This window comes from Staurois parvus, unplaced genomic scaffold (genome assembly GCF_062004578.1).
Source record: "Staurois parvus isolate SC_StPar_1 unplaced genomic scaffold, SC_StPar_1.0 ptg000009l, whole genome shotgun sequence".
NCBI classification, from domain to species: Eukaryota; Metazoa; Chordata; class Amphibia; order Anura; family Ranidae; genus Staurois; species Staurois parvus.
Window position 1 is genome coordinate 4923323 of NW_028317805.1, and position 18459 is coordinate 4941781.

The following is an 18459-nucleotide window of genomic DNA, read 5'->3' on the forward strand; positions in this document are numbered from 1 at the left end:
TAACTCACACGTATTTATTTATTTATTACAGGTACTTATATAGCACCGTCAATTTAAGCAGTGCTTTGCATATATGGAGTATATATTAAATAATCAGTCCCCACTGGATTCCATTTTTGTTAAATAGTTGCTTGTCAGAAAGGGGTTAATCTGTGGCTGCTATGCAGTTAAAAATCCCCTGTGTAGCTAAGTCCCTAAATGTTGGCTTTCTTCTGCCAGTTACACATACTGCATGTACAACAGTTTATGTTTGTTAGTGTTATATATAGATACTTGGCAAACAACGTAGAATGAAATGACAGGAACACTATATAATTTAAATGAAACATTTCAAGAGGGTCAAGAAATACACAAGCTGGTTACTTCAGTGCACTGTAGGAGATAAAATTAATATATCCAACAGCAGTTTAACTGAGCTAGACCGATCCACCAGTAATCTGGTATAAAAAAACAATTACAATGAATCAGTCAGTGCTACCCTTGAGTATAAATAACTCAATTCATAGTCCAGTAGTTGCAGAGATGTAACATAAAATAGCTCTACTTAGTCATAATCATAAATAAATCTGTATAGTTCAAAGATTCAGTTGAAAAGATGCCTCTCACTGGCAATCAATCAGACTCCTTAGCCAGGAGTTAAAAAACATATACATTCAACAGGTTAACGTGCTTGTTAACATGTATGACTTAAAAGGAGGCAATAATGCCGAAAAGAAGTGGAATAAACAAATGGGCCAGATTTATAGCATTAACCCTGCAGATGCACATTTACATAAAGAGAATTCTCTCCAGGCAATGGATAGAAGATTGGACTCCCAAGTATTGACCCAAGTCCCAACTTCAGAGACTGTTCATCCACGTCAATCAGGACCTCTGAGCCCTCCTGCTCCACTACCTGGGCCTTCTGTGGTCCAAGCTACCTCCACTCTGCTCATACCATCTCCATTGTGGTAGTCCAGTGATCCGTCTTCCTGCAGAGGGTTTTTGAACCAATATGGCATGAAATTCAAGCTCCATTTTCACAATTTTTTCCCTGGCCAGATCAAGAAGACATACATATAATTTTCCTTTTATTTGATGATGCCCCGGCCTGGGCCACACCTTCTGGGAATGTGGAGATCTTATTACCTTGTATATCAATCAATTCCTTCTGATGCACATTTGATGAGCTTAGCCAAGTATCGTTTGCTGCTGCTACCCTACTTTGATTATGCCATGGCCAGCTCAGGCCTTCTTCAGCTTCTGACCCAACTTTGGATGCAGATCTCCATGATGACTGAGTTTATCTACTTCTGCGGGCTGAGTTTGCACTCAACATTTAGCTCACTCTAGTTCCATAAAGAGTGTCTTTTTTGTGGTCTCAGGGAATCATTCTTGGATTTTGTTTCTCTTTCTGATTTCTTCCAAGGCACCAGTCAGAACTTCCTCCATTCTTTAAAAATCCATGTGGTCTCCAGTCTTTAAATCATTACTGCAAGCCAGCCAAAGCCAGAGCTTTGCATGTACTTAATTATGGTTATCAAGTCTGGCTTTCTAAGAAGAATCTTCGCTTTAGGATACCCTCCATTAAGTTTGCCCCCCCACTTTATCAGTCCCTTTAGTGTTCTGTCCAGAATCAATTCTGTTACTTATACTGTAAATGATCTCTTCCTTCCCATTCTCGTATCCCCAATTCTTTCCCTGTCTCTTTACTGAGTCCACTAACTGTCAACCTATTTTCCAGACCAGTTCAGCCATCCTGCCTCTCTGCTGAGTCTTGAGAGGAGTTTGAAATTCATACTATTTTGGATTCAAAATTCGAGTTGCATTATTTAATTGATTGGAAAGGCTTCAGCCCACAAGAGAGATCCTGGGTGCCAGCATCTGATGCTTTTGGCCCCAGGGGGTATACTTTCACAGATCTATAAAGCTGATCCGTTTCCTTTTAGTCCTACAGACGTGTGCTGCTCTTACTTTGCTATGGCGGCGCAAGGGGGAACTATTACCTGTGGTCCCATGGACGGATAGTCTTTTCTCACCTGACTCTTGTCTTGGTCTGGCAGCTTTAGGCGCTATCTGAGTCCATCTGCTGTCTGATGTTGGAGCAGGCTCTGCACTGTCCTAGCAATCAGTGACAATATTAAAACTGCGCTCAGATCAGCCATCCTTGCCTGAGTCTTATTTGTCCAGATGTTGTTGAGCCCTGTACTTTGTGACACAATGCGGTCTCTGGCGGTCTCTGGAGGTCCCTGGAAGCACTATGCTCACCTGTCTTTAGAAATCCTGCACACTGAGCAATACTCTCTCCTTGAAAGTTTTAATGTGCCCTCTCCTCACCTGTCCTTAGAAATCCTACACTGAAATTTTGGCAAAAATCTGAAGATTTTTGGTGAAGTTTTGCCAGTGGAATCAATTGGGAAATTTAAATAATGTTGTTTTTTAAGGTAGCAATGAGCTTTAAATGGCATCTAAAGGTTACAGAACCTCCTTTACACTATCCTATTCCTAAATGGCATTGTCCCAAGAAACAGCCCCTCATTAGCTTTGTTATTTTAAATTATTTAAATACATATGAGAGGTGGGGTGTTTAGCAAGAGAAAATGTTTGATTATAAAATGAACCATGAAATGAACTTTAACCATGGAGGCACTTGTTTTTGATTTAGTTACAGCTGAACTCTGGAGAGTCATTAAAAGTGGATCTTCATTTAATAGTGGTCTACTGGTTGTGTAGTCTGGGGATGTAAATCAGGGTAATACTCGCCAGACATCCTGCTTTGTATACATGGCCATTGTACACCCACCTACATATCGGGATTGTAGCATATCTATGCCGAGTGTGTGGGGGACCCAAAAGTTATGTTTAAAGGCTGACCAGAGTTCCACTTTTTTCTTCCATTATTTATCTTGTAAACAGAAATTATTCTACAACAGCGAAGATAGGTTATTTCCTCTAAATGTGTCTCCAAAGATATGTACAGTTTCAGTTTTGGAATTGTAAAGAGATTCATTGAGTAGAGCATTGTTTCCAGCATATATTGATTATTTGCAGCACCACTAGGTTATCTCATTTTATGGCAGCTTAGAATCCACCTCACCCATTTCTTCTCTAAATAGAAAATATGAAAGAAAAGAATAATTTGTGTTTTTAAGGAAGCAAACTTGGCAGAATATGCCAAGGAGCCATTTTTTTATATTTGGCAATAAGATTTACAAGGAATAGGGTATTTCAGTAATGCTTTCCATATACTATCCATTTTGGGGCTAATTGGGTATTGCTGGGTTTAGCAGAAAATAAATAATGAGCTCTTTGGTGTTCTGCATCACTTGCATAGATTGTCTAGCTGCATAAAGAAACTCTTTAGAGACAAAAAACCCAGCCACTGCTACAGTGTTGTTGAGCCTCCCTTACGTTGTTACATAGGTTATAAAAGACATTTTATTTTTAAATAGAGTTCAACCAAATAAAAATAAATACAATAAAAACCCATAGCTATTCCAAAGGAGGGTAAAAATGTCTGGATAAAATATGGTCCAATTTGCTCCAACAGGGAAAACAAAATCCTCCCTGGCCTTCCATATCAATCAGCTACTCTCTGGATCAACAATCTATTTAAAAACAGCAATTTATGGGTTTATATTATTAGAAATTTATATTATAGGGGTCAGAGAAAATTTTGGGCCCAGAAGAGGCACTTTTTCACAAAATAGCTACTTTTCACAAAAATGTATACATTGGAAGTGTAGGTACCTAGAGGTACATGCAACAGCCTCAAATACCCTACTTTATAGCTGATTCTCTAACTGTTCTGGAGCCTTGCTTGTCACAACATCCCAGGAAGTGGCTGTAAAGCAGGACATTAGAGGCTACTGGAGGTATATCTATGTACCTGAACATATTATTATTATTACTACAGGTACTTATATAGCGCCATCAATTGACACAGTGTTTTACATATATATATTATACATTCACATCAGTCTCTAACCCTCAAGGAGCATACAATCTAAGATCCCTAACTCACATTCATACATACACATACTAGGGCCAATTTAGACAGGAACCAATTAACCCACCAGCATGTCTTTGGAGTGTGGAGGAAACCGGAGTACCCGGTAGAAACCCACACAGGCACAGGTAGAACATGCAAACTCCAGGCAGGTGGTTCCATGGTTGGGATTCAAACCAACGACTAGTGCTGCCAGGTGAAAGTGCTAACCATTTAACCACTGTACTGTCCGTATAGCTGCATGAGTTTTTTTTTTTTTATGACAGAATCATCTGAAATTCTAGACTGCCTTTTCAACTTTTAAATCCCTGAAGAAAGGAACTTTCTAAGACCCCCAATATGCTCTAGTGTCTAATTACTTTATTATTACATCTACTGTAAATGTTGTATGGTTTGGTTTTCCGTTGTGTCACTTTTTATTTAATATATATATATATATAAAGGCAAAACTTTTTTTTTTGGTTTGATAGTGTTTGGAAAAGTTAAACCTTCTGACAATTTATTTTATTGCTGTTTCAGTCCCAGCTATGGAGATTTACCCTTTCTTGCACACATTTTTTATTGCATAAATAGAAGATTACATAGGAGGTAATATGGTAAGGGTAACACAGAAAGAAGATGCTCGTATAACAAGCACTAGCTATGCCCCAGTAGAATAAAAAGAACACAGGTTCAACAGACATAACAATAGTCTACTCTGAGGAAAGGACAAGATTAGCATATTATTGCAAATATGGTCAGTCCATGCTTCCAAATAGCATGGTGCCACATCCTTCACATATTTCACACAATAAAATGTGTTGTTTTTATGTATTTCTTGTTGCACTAATAATGTTTACGGTGCCTAAAAATTTCCATCCAATGTCTTTCCATTTTCTTAAGAGTAGCATAATAAAATGGAATGTTGTTGAAGAACAACAATGGATTCTTGGAATTACTGAGCATATCCAATGAATTGAGTAGTCCCAACAGAAGGTATAGGGGGTCTCTTATTCTCGGGAGACTCTAATAGTGAGAGGTAAACTGAAATGATGAGATACATGTGAGTACCAAATCAACAGATTCTACAGACAGAAGAAATATTCTTTAGATAGTCAGATAGAAGAAGTAAAAGGAAGGGGGAATAAGGACAGGAAAAGTGAAAAGGGAGAATAAAAAAAGTAGAGGAAAGTGTGTATTCCCAGGAAGTGACCTGGAGGTGGGTAACACATCACAAAGCAAGTAAATGGCACAACAATATGATTAGGGTAGTAACAAGGACTCCTCAAAATTAGGTGGAAGAAAATGAGTCACCCAAAGTTGCCAGAATTCTTCACATTTACTTACTCTATCCAGATGGATAGCTTCAGTTTTGATATGAATCATAGACTAATTTGCAATAGTTTGCAAGAGAGCAAATCCAAAATGTTAGAGTTGTCACAAAAGCAAGAAGTGAGTGTAATGATCAAACTGGGACAAATGTTCAAGTGACCACTGTCTAAGATTGGAATTACCTTCACTTTGGGGAATTTGCTCTCTCTGCCCATTGTGCCTTCAGGACAGGAAGCTAAAGTAAATCTCCCCAATGAGACAGGAACAGGAAATTAGCCTGGTTGGGATTTTTAACCCTTCCCTTCACTATGAAAAAAACAGACAAAAACAATTTTGGCTCTATATATACTTCAATGTATTTCAGTTGTAGGACTTAGGTCACTGGTGGATCAGATGAATGTGAACTGATTAAGTTATATGGCAGTAAGTTTATTTTTTGCCAAAATTGGACATTAGTCACTCCTAAAGGAAGAGGAATGGATTTAGATCCAGTCCTGACGAAGCTCAGGGTCACGTGGGCAAAATACATTGACGTAGGCAGCGTGCCTGTTCAAGCATGTAATGTCATGGGCAATAAGCGGCATATAGCATAAACGGTTGACAGCACATATGAGACAGCACAGTGAGTGGAAGAATCATGGATAATTACCCTGGAAACTTGCACACCTGGCATCAGAGCAGTGAGAGTCCATGGGCAATACTGTGTGTTAGTGTGCGGATGTCCACCTGTCGTCTTGGAAAGCCGGATTTCTATGCTGGATGGATTGTCTGCTTGACTCATTGCACCTAATATCTAGCCATGCTCTGAGTATGTGACCCACTTGAGATGCCTTTCCATTCTCTGCTACTAACCCCTCTGCTTAAGCTGTTTCTTCCATGTGGTACACATGACCCAGCTTGTTGTAGCTCATGTTGGCTTTATCAAACATGGATGGTCAGTGCTAATTACCAGTACCTAAGATACACAGAACTAACAACAACTCAGCAGAGGGTAATTGTCACTATGACAGAACACTGTTACCGTTTAAAAGCATTGTGACTTATTGTAGTCTGAAAATACATCAGTATCCCTTAGTCATGATTCAAGGTCTGACTCAAGCCATAGTCCATTGCAGTATATGAATATAGTTGCAATGTGCCTTTTGGTCTATCTAAGCCACCTACTATGGACCTTTGCAAATAAGCTATACTTGCTGCTTTTATGCTGCCTTTCTATCTAAGTGCCAAAACATTCATATTCAGGTGAAACCAACACCTTTCCTTCATGTATTGTTGGTTTTCATTATGGATCCAAATCGCCTGACTCCAGGCGCTTGATGATCGGGTTAATTATCCTGGATTGACTGCTCCAGCTACTTTTCGCGGAGTGCCTATCCTTTGATGTGCATGCATGTTGGTTGTGTGTATGTGATGGTAGCCCGGGCTCAAGTATTTTTCAAGGTGATAACGTTATCAATCCTTGGATTTTAATGGTGATTGGAGAACCTATATGCCTTGGTTTAATTTGGTTATTTCTGATTTATGATCTCAGCAAAGCTTGTTTACTGGTTACACTGTGGTAGGTCCTCTTGTGAAGTTACTTTGATGGGTAGTCCATTACTGGATTCCCAAGAGTTTTTACTAATCCTTTTGGTTGTTTAAGAGGTACCCCACTATTAAATATGAGTCAGTGACCGGTTGCACCTTAATCATACCCTGAGATCCCCCTATATGGGGTTCATACACCCATATTTTAGCTAAACTGTTAGTTTGTAATGGATTTAGATGATCAAGATGTGGATGACCTGTAGAAGAGTTTTTAATTCATTGCAAAAACAAGTATTTTTTTTTATCTAAATAAAAACAATATAAATTTACATTGGTGACATGTGCCCTCTTGATTCATATAAGATATTAACTTTACAGACAAGCCCACTTATACTGTATTATTGTATATAGAAAAACATGGAGCATAAATCACTGATGTGGCACCACATCCATAAACAAGTAAGAAAGACAAAAAATGAAGTATAAAGGACTTGCCATACTTAACTCCAATAGTGAGTACTCAACTGATTTAAAATTCAAGACAATGTAATTCATAATTGCTTAAAAATCCATATGTCCATAAAAATATCCCAATACAGTTTCAAATTGCATTTAAGGGGCTCCCTAAAAAAAGGCACTCATTCAGCTCAGCCATAGCCAATAGATATTCATAATATTTGGATAAAGTAGTATACAGTATGCATTCAATATTACAGATATCTTAGGCCAGGCTGCAGAAGACAATTTGGGTGCCGTCTCTATGTGTTTCTGCATTTACTGACTTCCTCAAGAGACCCTATTATATTAGGGAATAAATTGCAATTATTTGCAAGATAAATAAGTATTCATAAATACATACAGTATGGCATGAAACATGAACACATTGGTGATAGCCGAGTACTCACATAAATGTAACCAATATCTTAAAACGCTGTATGCAAATGGAAGAAAAGACCTAGGTCTCCTCAAAGAATGGAATGGAGACACTAAAGTTACAGCAGCTAATGGGAGCCCATAAAGAATAGTGCATGACCTAACAAATTGTAATGGATTATATTAAAATTCCCTGTACAAATAGACTGGCACACAAATTTTCTTCTGCAGCCTGGCCTTAATGCCCTGGAAAGTAAGTATCCCATCAAAGAGACCCCATTTATTTTATCAACTGCATAAGTATCCCTAAGCCCTGGTTCACACTGATGTGGTGCGGAATTCCAAGTGTTTTCTGTGCAAATTCAATGCATCAGAATCGCACCATGTCCATGCGAACCACTGTGGGTGTGTATGTTAAGTTAACAACACCCCGAAAGTGGTCCGCAAAACACGGTGCAATGTGCAGAATGGGATCGCATAGGTGTGAATACCCATTTTTTTTTTTAAATTAAATATTTATTGATTTTTCATATTATTACAAATATCCATCAAAGGAGACAAAACACATATAAATATCCATAACATTTCTCCATTTCCCCTTCTAAAAACTATTTTCTTTCCCGACCCTCCCCTCCCTTTCCCAAACCCCACCCCCCTCCCTCCCCTCTGCATGCTCTCTCCCAGGCGTGAATACCCATTTGATCCGATTCTAGTGTGCACCCAAAAAAGGGTCCTGCACCTTTTTGGTGCGGTGCGATTAGAGCCATACAAAATGTATGGCTCCAATCGCACCGCACACAAATCATGTGATTTGCGCAGGAATACGGTGCGGTTCCTGTGCGAATCACATATCACATGCGATATACCGCACCACATATATGTGAAGCCAGGCTAAGTTTCCACCTAGTTAATCTGAATTCATAACAGAGCCATTCATTCATGGCTAATTTTACAGTTGTACAATTTTCCAACAAGAGAGTTTTGTCTTTCAGCTGAAAACAGCCCTAGCCTTTTTTTTAACATTTTTTTATGAATATTCACATCTGGTAATCCTGCAAATCACATCCTTCATGCCCATGAGCGGCTACACTAACTCCACTGTATCTATAGTGGGAACAATGGTTGTCCTCCCAGGCTGGTCTTCCTCTCTTCATCACCATTACATAGAAAATGGGGAATAATAGTAGATGACATGTATTTTTGCTTCAAGATCAATTCACAAGAAATGACAATGAAACTGCTTTTCTGGTAAGATTACAGGTATTTTTATACTTGCTGAAAAAGTATTTAGCCTGACAAAAGAAAACTAATGCAGCCACCACATCTGGTAAGCTGCATTCTATTAAAATTGTTATTCTTGGGTTTAGATATCCTTTAAGGGTTCAATATGCTTTAGGTGGCTCTTGATGTTTTTATCTGTTTTTTTTTGTGTATACTTCGTTGTTGTTTTACACTGCCCCAGAAAATAAAAAGAGAAAATAAGTAAAATAAAAAATTGAATTATTTTTAATTTACAGTTTTTGCAGTGCTTTATCTTTCTGTGAAAAAAAAGTCAAATAATTAAACATACATTAAAAAGGGAAGCAAAAAAATGCAAAGATCACTAAGAAACATGAGGAATGTTTATTAAGCAGAAAATATGGATGTCAACTTTGCTTGTAAAAGGCAGAATGCATAATTTCACAGCAGAATAAGAAACTCCACTTATCCCTATTTTGCAGGCCATGCTGCCACTAAATTGGACACTAGACTACATGGACACACACAGAGGGTTATTTACTAACATTGTAGAGTGCAAAGTCTGGTGCAACTCTGCATAGAAACTAATCAGCTTCCAGGTTTTATTGCCAAAGCTTAACTGAATAAGCTGAAGTTTGAAGCTGATTGGCTACCATGCACAGCTGAACCAGATTCTGCATTCTCCAGTCTCACAAGAAATCATGGCACAGCTCCTAAATTGATTTGTATAGTCTTTCCAATTTTTTTAAATTTTTATTTGTTTTTTTTCTAACAATTAGAAAATATTTCTTATAAATATGCCATATTTCCCTCTTTCAGCCAGTAGGTGATAGGAATGAGTCTGACGCTCCAGGGCGGCAGATATCTGGTTACACATCGGTAGCTGAATGATTCTGCTGATTGAGTCAAAGGAAGGACACTACCCCCAGGGGTGTATTTATCACAAGGCAAACAAGGCACTTGCCTAGGGTGGCATTTTTCAGGGGGGCAGCACCCCTCCCCAGAAGAAGGGATGGAAGAAGGAAAACGCGTGCCATGGGAACCAGGTGGGATCCGAGAGAGACTGCTGGTTGCTTGTTGGTCTATGTAGAGCCTGACTCTCTTTCCTGGGGATGTCCATAGATGTGAAGATGGGTGTCTTTCTCTCTATCGCTGGGAAGGGGGGGTAGTGAAAGGCTCTCCCAGATGGGGGGACAGGGGTGTTGTTGATCAATGTCAGGCTCTCTCCGCAGGAGGGGGAAGGGGGGGTGTTGGTCAGTGTTCGTGGGGGTCAGATGATTTTTGTGTTGCCTAGGGCAGCACAATACCTAAATACACCACTGACTACCCCTCCTGCTCTTCTGTACAGACATACCTATAGATATGCAGTCTGCTTAAAAAGCCAATGAGTTTGATTTAATCAAGACAAATATGCTGTTCACTTTGCAAGAGCAGTTACGCTTTACAAGGGTATTTGCCCCAGAGTTTAGGGAATGTGGTTCACATTTCACGTTGCAAATAATATCCAATCACATGCAAGGAAAATCTTTAAAAAAAAATGTTTTCTTTGCACACGAGTTGATGATGGTAATTAGCATGGCTTCACCTCATTCACTAAGCTGTGGCGCTAATTCTCTTAAAAGGTGCAACAACCTATTTGCCTTTAGTAAACTAACCTCAATCGGTGCAGAACTAACTTTCTTTTGGACATACTAAAGCATGGGAGAACCTAGTATTAAATATTTATGTGTACAATATGAATTTTATAAATAAAAATATTAATTGAACTCTCTTATATGCTTAAAATATTACAATAAAATAGATAAAAAAGCCACATAGTTTTCTTTAGTCCTGGTTCACATTCTTTTGAATGTACTCCCGTGCCCCGGGACACGCAGGGAAGAAGACCCTGCACTACTATGAAAATCGCAGTCCGCACGGGAACTGAGGTTTCCAGTACGGTTGCCATTTCCAGTGTGGGCAGCGTGCCATTAGAAGTAATGGCACCCGTCTGTGGTTCCCGCATTCCTCTGTGTTGGTGGTTCAGCTGCAGGTATTTATACGGGTCCCACAGTGGCACCACCCACACAGATGTGAACCAGGGGTTAATGCCTGTCATCCAACAAATGTCCCTCCAGCCTAGATTCAGACCTTTTCAGTGCATTGGTGCACGTACATTAAAGCATGTTATATAACATAATATTATTTATTTTGAATGGGCTGCCAATGCATCACAATGGACCTTTTAATGAACCTGAATCTATTTCTTTTTCTAGTGCACCGCAAAACACAGGTGGTTCATATCTAATGTCCCCTTTGGAAGAATTCTCACCTATTCTGGATCAGATGTCAGCATAAAATGTAGGAATTTAGTTGGCAGGGATTCAAAATCTAAAGTTACAAAAATTTGTGGGACTTTAGATTCGTTTTAATAATAGCATGTCCAAGTTTACCATGTCCATGTCCACCCATGTGCACCATGATTTGGTGCCTTTTATGTTTTATTTTTCAACCTCTTTAGGGAAATCAGTAAAACCATATTGGTGAGTTTATTGACTTCAAACTAGTCAGACTCAGAAAAAAAGTGATACAAAGTCTATAGATTCCCTTTAAATAGTTTGTTATGCACATAACATGAAGCCGTTGAACTGTAGGTAATTAGCTGAAAATTGTTGTCTGTGCTATTTAAATACAACACACTACTCAGCTGCATCTGGGATTTTATATAGATTGTTCCATGTACGCAAAAGGAAAAAATAAAGCAAATGTCTCTTCATTTATTGACCTTGTTAGGCTGTGAAGGTCAAATCTCTAAACTGCTTTGCTAAACAGATAAAACCACCAATATAAACAAGCTTATGGATTACGAGATCTTTCGAAATTCTGTCAATATATCGCTGATCAAGCTTTTTTTCTCCTTCATTATTCCCACTAGCACAGTTTTTGAACATATAATTGGCTCATGCTGCTAATAGATAGCTAATTGTTTTAAAATATCTCTTATAAAGCAGCCAAGTCATTTATAGGGTCACTCCTCTTACAATTAGGGCCTTTTCAGACATATGTGCTTTTTGATGCAAATTATTACAATCCACATATCACAGTTTGGAGTGATGTATTGTGGCACCATTCATTTTGAAGAAGGTTGGCACTTTAAAAATCTAGAATGTGTTCAAAACACTGAATCTTTTTTTATCAAAATCGCATAACGATAGGAACCCAGCACAATCTTTAAAGCTTAGCGAGGCTGCTTTCAATAAACTGGGTGTCTCTAAACGGCTAGGAGGGGCCTGGGTAGTCCTACAGTAAAAGTTGTACTAGAAGCGCCAAACCAAGTGCCATAGCGTGCTACTAATATATATACATATATATATACACAATGGGGCAAAAAAGTATTTAGTCAGCCACCAATTGTGCAAGTTCTCCCACTTAAAAAGATGAGAGAGGCCTGTAATTGGCATCATAGGTAGACCTCAACTATGAGAGACAAAATGAGAAAAGAAATCCAGACAATCACATTGGCTGATTTGGAAAGAATTTATTTAAAATAATAATTAAAATAAGTATTTGGTCACCTACAAAAAAGCAAGATTTCTGTCTCTCACAGACCTGTACCTTCTTCTTTAAGAGGCTCCTCTGTCCTGCACTCATTACCTGTATCAATGACACCTGTTTGAACTTGTTATCAGTATAAAAGTCACCTGTCCACAACCTCAAACAGTCACACTCCAAACTCCACTATGGTGAAGACCAGAGAGCTGTCGAAGGACACCAGAAACAAAATTGTAGACCTGCACCAGGCTGGGAAGACTGAATCTGCAATAGGCAAGCAGCTTGGTGTGAACAAATCAACTGTGGGAACAATAATTAGAAAATGGAAGACATACAAGACCACTGATAATCTCCCTCGATCTGGGGCTCCACGCAAGATCTCACCCCGTGGGGTCAAAATGATCACAAGAACAGTGAGCAAAAATCCCAGGACCACACGGGGGGGACCTAGTGAATGACCTGCAGAGAGCTGGGACCAACGTAACAAAGGCTACCATCAGTAACACACTACGCCGCCAGGGACTCAGATCCTGCAGTGTCAGACGTGTCCCGCTGCTTAAGCCAGTACATGTCCGGGACCGTCTGAAGTTTGCTAGAGAGCATTTGGATGATCCAGAAGAGGATTGAGAGAATGTCATATGGTCAGATGAAACCAAAATAGAACTGTTTGGTAGAAACACAACTCGTCGTGTTTGGAGGAGAGAGAATGCTGAGTTGCATCCAAAGAACACCATACCTACTGTGAAGCATGGGGGTGGCAACATCATGCTTTGGGGCTGTTTCTCCGCAAAGGGACCAGGACGACTGATCCATGTACAGGACAGAATGAATGGGGCCATGTATCGTGAGATTTTGAGTGCAAACCTCCTTCCGTCAGCAAGGGCATTGAAGATGAAACGTGGCTGGGTCTTCCAACATGACAATGATCCCAAACATACCGCCTGGGCAACGAAGGAGTGGCTTCGTAAAAAGCATTTCAAGGTCCTGGAGTCCTAGCCAGTCTCCAGATCTCAACCCCATAGAAAACCTTTGGAGGGAGTTGAAAGTCCATGTTGCCCAGTGAGAGCCCCAAATCATCACTGCTCTAGAGGAGATCTGCATGGAGGAATGGGCCAATATACCAGCAACAGTGTGTGCCAACCTTGTGAAGACTTACAGGAAACATTTGACCTCTGTCATTGCCAACAAAGGATATATAACAAAGTATTGAGATGAACTTTTCATATTGACCAAATACTTATTTTCCACCATAATTTGCAAATAAATTCTTTCCAAATCAGCCAATGTGATTGTCTGGATTTCTTTTCTCATTTTGTCTCTCATAGTTGAGGTCTACCTATGATGCCAATGACAGGCCTCTCTCATCTTTTTAAGTGGGAGAACTTGCACAATTGGTGGCTGACTAAATACTTTTTTGCCCCACTGTATATATATATATATATATATATATATATATATATATATATATATATATATACAGGATCAGTGCTAGACTATTTTGCACCCTAGGCAAGACCAGCTACTTGTGCCCCTGCCTAAATAAATAAATAATTTTTTTTTAAAAGAGTAAAAATTATTAAATCAACAAAACATGAAACCGCAAAATTTCTTTTAATTTACAAAAATAAGTGCCATAAGATGCCACGAGCACCAATATTACGGACAAAACCAGTGTCATGGATGGACTGTATTTGTGGCTGGCAGTGGCAGGGTGGCAGTTGCAGTGAGTGGAGGATGATGGATCCACACTCTGACAGATCCCAGGCTGGAATTCCCCAGGCAATGGGGGGAGATAATATGATGTGACAGCAGAGAGAACACCTGAACTGACCGATCCCACACAGTGACAGATCCAACACAACACACCACCACCAACACTGACACAAATCAAAAAGCACTAGATGATGATGTCATCACTCACTGGCACATTGCACACATGATGGATGGCCGGCCGGGTCATACTCACACAGACATGAAACATTAGTGTCAGACATTACAGCCTTCGCTGATGAGAAGGGCTGGAACTCCACAGTGATCAGCAGCCGCCAGCCAGCTTGTAGTAAGGGACTGGGTCTGAGAGGAACACTGAAAGGAACGGCAGATCAGCTGCTACACTGGCCCCAGACACCCGGCATCTTCATCTTTTCTTCCTCCCCTCTGCCGCTCCTCCCCTCAGCTGAAGGATTTTCATGACGTGGCAGCATCCCACACAGAGAGAATGCTGGCCTGTGCTGCACCCAGGCACCCCCAGATGACAGCATGCCCTAGGTGGCTGCATAGTTTGCCTAGTGGAAGCACCAAACCTATATATATATATATATATATATATATATATATATATATATATACACTATATTGCCAAAAGTATTGGGATGCCTACCTTTACACGCACAGGAACTTTAATGGCACCCCAGTCTTAGTCCGTAGGGTTCAATATTGAGTTGGCCCATCCTTTGCAGCTATAACAGCTTCAACTCTTCTGGGAAGGCCGTCCACAAGGTTTAGGAGGGTGTCTATGGGAATGTTTGACCATTCTTCCAAAAACACATTTGTGAGGTCAGGCACTGACGTCAGACGAGAAGGTCTGGCTTGCAGTCTCCACTCTAAATCATCCCAAAAGTGTTCTATTGGGTTGAGGTCAGGACTCTGTGCAGGCCAGTCAAATTCCTCCACCCCAAACTCACTCATCCATGTCATTATGGACCTTGCTTTGTGCATTGGTGTGCAGTCATGTTGGAACAGTTAGGGGCCATCCCCAAACTGTCCTTAAAACAGTTGGGAGCATGAAATTGTCAAAAATATCTTGGTATGCTGATGCCTTAAGAGTTCCCTTCACTGGAACTAAAGGGCCAAGCCCAAACCCTGAAAAACATCCCCACACCATAACCCCCACTCCACCAAACTTTACACTTGGCACAATGTGGTCAGGCAAGTACCGTTCTCCTTACAACCGCCAAACCCAGACATGTCCATCAGATTACCAGACAGAGAAGCATGATTCATCACTCCAGAGAACACGTCTCCACTGCTCTAGAGTCCAGTGTGCTTTACACCACCATACAATGTGATTTCCTGATTTTTTTTTTTAATTCTGTCTCTCAGAGTGGGAATGCACCTACAATGTGAATTTCAGACCCCTCCATGATTTCTAAGTGGGAGAACTTGCAAAATCGCAGGGTGTTCAAATACTTCTGTTCCTTACTGTATACTGGAATTTTAATTTTTTTTTATACTAATAATGGTGGCTATCAGTGACTTATAGTAGCAAGAATGCAGTGGGCATTCTGACACTGAGTGGGAATGGACTAACTGCCACTGACATCCCCTGTGACACAAATACAGTGATCAGTGCTAATAAAAAGCACTGACACTGTACTGATGACACTGGGCAGCAAGTGGTTAACATCAGGGGCGATCAAAGGGTTAACTGTGTGCTGTGTTTTTCTAGGGAGACATGCTTCTTTGTATCTCTCTGCTGTGCGGAGAGATACAAAACAGCATGCCCATGCTGAAAGGAGAGGGAGATCTGTGTTGTTTACACACAGGCAGGGGCGGACTGACAACTCATTGGGGCTCCCAGGCAATAGGGGATCATGGGGCCCCTGTGTCCTTGCCCAAACTCAAAAAAGCCTATGGAAAAGGTACTAGGGGCATCTCATGGGGCCCCCTACTGACCCCGGGCCCTCGGGCAGTGCCTGAGTTTCCAAATGATCAGTCCGCCCCTGTACACAGGTATCTCCCGAAGATCGCTGAGTACTGGTGGGGTATTACCGGCTGGGATCCGGTGATTGACATACCCCCGACCTGAAAATGCAAATCGTGTACATATACGTGATTTTGTGCAGCTCTGCTGCACTATAGCAGTACTTCTGCTATAGGGTGGAGGGAAAAAGGTTAAATGGTGAGAGGCATATCTGCAGTAGCGTTCTAACCCATGCACTGATCTCTATTTTTTTTTCTTTTGTAATACATAAGGATTATGTTATGTGAACAGTTTTGATGCAGTGTTAGTGCTTTGGATGTCATTGAATGTCCCTGAACAATTTCAACGCCATGCTCCCTGCAATGTTGTCTGTTACTGTGTGCAAATTAGACTTTTCTGCGATTTAAGTTCTGTGATTTGTAATTCACAGCTGATAAGCTGACAGTTATTTTCTTTCTGCAGATTCTATTCAACAACTCATTCGCTCTGGACTCTTCCTGGATACACCCCGCTGAGGAGCTGACATTATTTCAGGGACTAGAGAAGCCAAGTCTCAGGGCAAGCCAAGTCACCATGGCTATATCCAGGCCGACTGCTGCCTCCAGGCCACTTCATACTGTCATATTAACACCTCAGCGAGTAACAGGTTTGTGGAGATTCTTCACTGTTCTTCGTGAATAGCAGGTGCATGGATGAGCCTTGATGTAAAGGTGCATTGACTCTGCTGGCTGCCTGCAGCAAATTGGCAAGGCTTTCATCATTACTTGTTGCTGTTGTCAATGTTTAGATGTTCATATTTTGTACAAATTAGCCAAGATTGTGGAGCCAGGAACTTTTCTGAGAACAGCTGCCTTGGAGTTAGATGTGCTAAAATACTTTCTGCTGAATTCAGCATTACTCCTTCTGATTTAAAATCCGTGTTTGGGAATTATAGTGCTGAACACAGCATATATAAATTGTTTGAAAACATTTTAAAATCATTTTGGGGTACATTTTTGTGCTGATCTGGTGAATTTTGTATCACACAGGTGCAAGAACATAGTACTTTTAAAACTTTTAATAAACATAAAGACATTTTAAAAGTCGATGGAAAATAAAAGAAACAAACAGGCAGAGAATTTATTGCACAATTAGATGAAGGAAAACTCATACAATTGAGCACAGAGAGGCCACTCCAGATGGAAGCATGTGAAGAGCTGATCATGAGCTCACCAGTGCTGCCTTGTTAATCATTTGCATGATGAAAAGAACTGAAAAGAATAGGCGCTGTGGAAAATGCTCTCAGTCAAGCAGCTTAATGAAGGTGTATCTTTATTCTGTTCCAGAATTTACAAATTTGTCCTCTAAACTAATGTAGCTTGTGTAAGCTCATCTAATTGTGCAGAGAACTGAAAAGAATAGGCGCTAAGGAAAATGCTCTCAGTCAAGCACCTTAATGAAGGTACATCTTTATTGAGATAAAGTAGCAAATGTAATAAAATTTGACCAGCCTGAAGTGAACAGTATGACTCCAAAGGACGGCCTGTCCACTCTGAAGGGAGCTGAGATCAGAGAATGCTCCTGTCGACTTCAGCTGGGAGCGTATTCAGGGTTACCAAGTCTTGGCAACCCTGCATACGCTCCCTGCTGAAGCTGACGCCAGACACTGCCTTCCTCCCTTCGCTTGCCATGATGACTCCACCCAGGACGCCGGTACACTGACACCACATGATTTGAAGCCGACAGGAGCATTCTCTGATCTCAGCTCCCTTCAGAACGGATGGGCCGTCCTTTGGAGTCATACTGTTCGCTTCAGGCTGGTCAAATTTTATTACATTTGCTACTTTATCTCACTTAATAAAGATGTACCTTCATTAAGGTGCTTTACTGAGCATTTTCCTTAGCGCCTATTCTTTTCAGTTCTCTGCACAATTAGATGAGCTTACACAAGCTACATTAGTTTAGAGGACAAATTTGTAAATTCTGGAACAGTTCTTTGAAATTTAGGAATAATTGACAACTTGCACTTTATGATAATATGTTAGTGTAGCACCTTCCTAGAATGCTAGATAGTAGGCAAATGTAATTTAGCTCTTCTGTAGGCAGAGGAGCCGGGGTTAATTGGTTAGGAGGATGTGCAGTGCTTCACAGTGTACTGGCCTGTTACTCTCCCTTGTCTTTTGGAGTGTTCCAGAACATAGTGGGAGGGAGAGCAAGGCTAGCAGTCTAAATGAAGATGCATGCATGCTCCGAAAGCATGCCATGCTTCCTGCTTTGAGTTCCAGTGATTGACGTCATAGTTGTCAAC

General features: G+C 40.4%; 1 protein-coding gene across 1 annotated transcript in view; it reads left to right on the forward strand.

Annotated features, from left to right (window-relative positions):
- Window positions 1-18459, forward strand: part of TCERG1L (transcription elongation regulator 1 like) — a 244115-nt gene that overhangs the window by 25082 nt on the left and 200574 nt on the right. The window contains exon 3 of the mRNA XM_089669320.1: window positions 16635-16818. Within this exon, the coding sequence (XP_089525446.1) occupies window positions 16635-16818 (184 nt within the window). The remainder of the gene's footprint in view (window positions 1-16634; window positions 16819-18459) is intronic.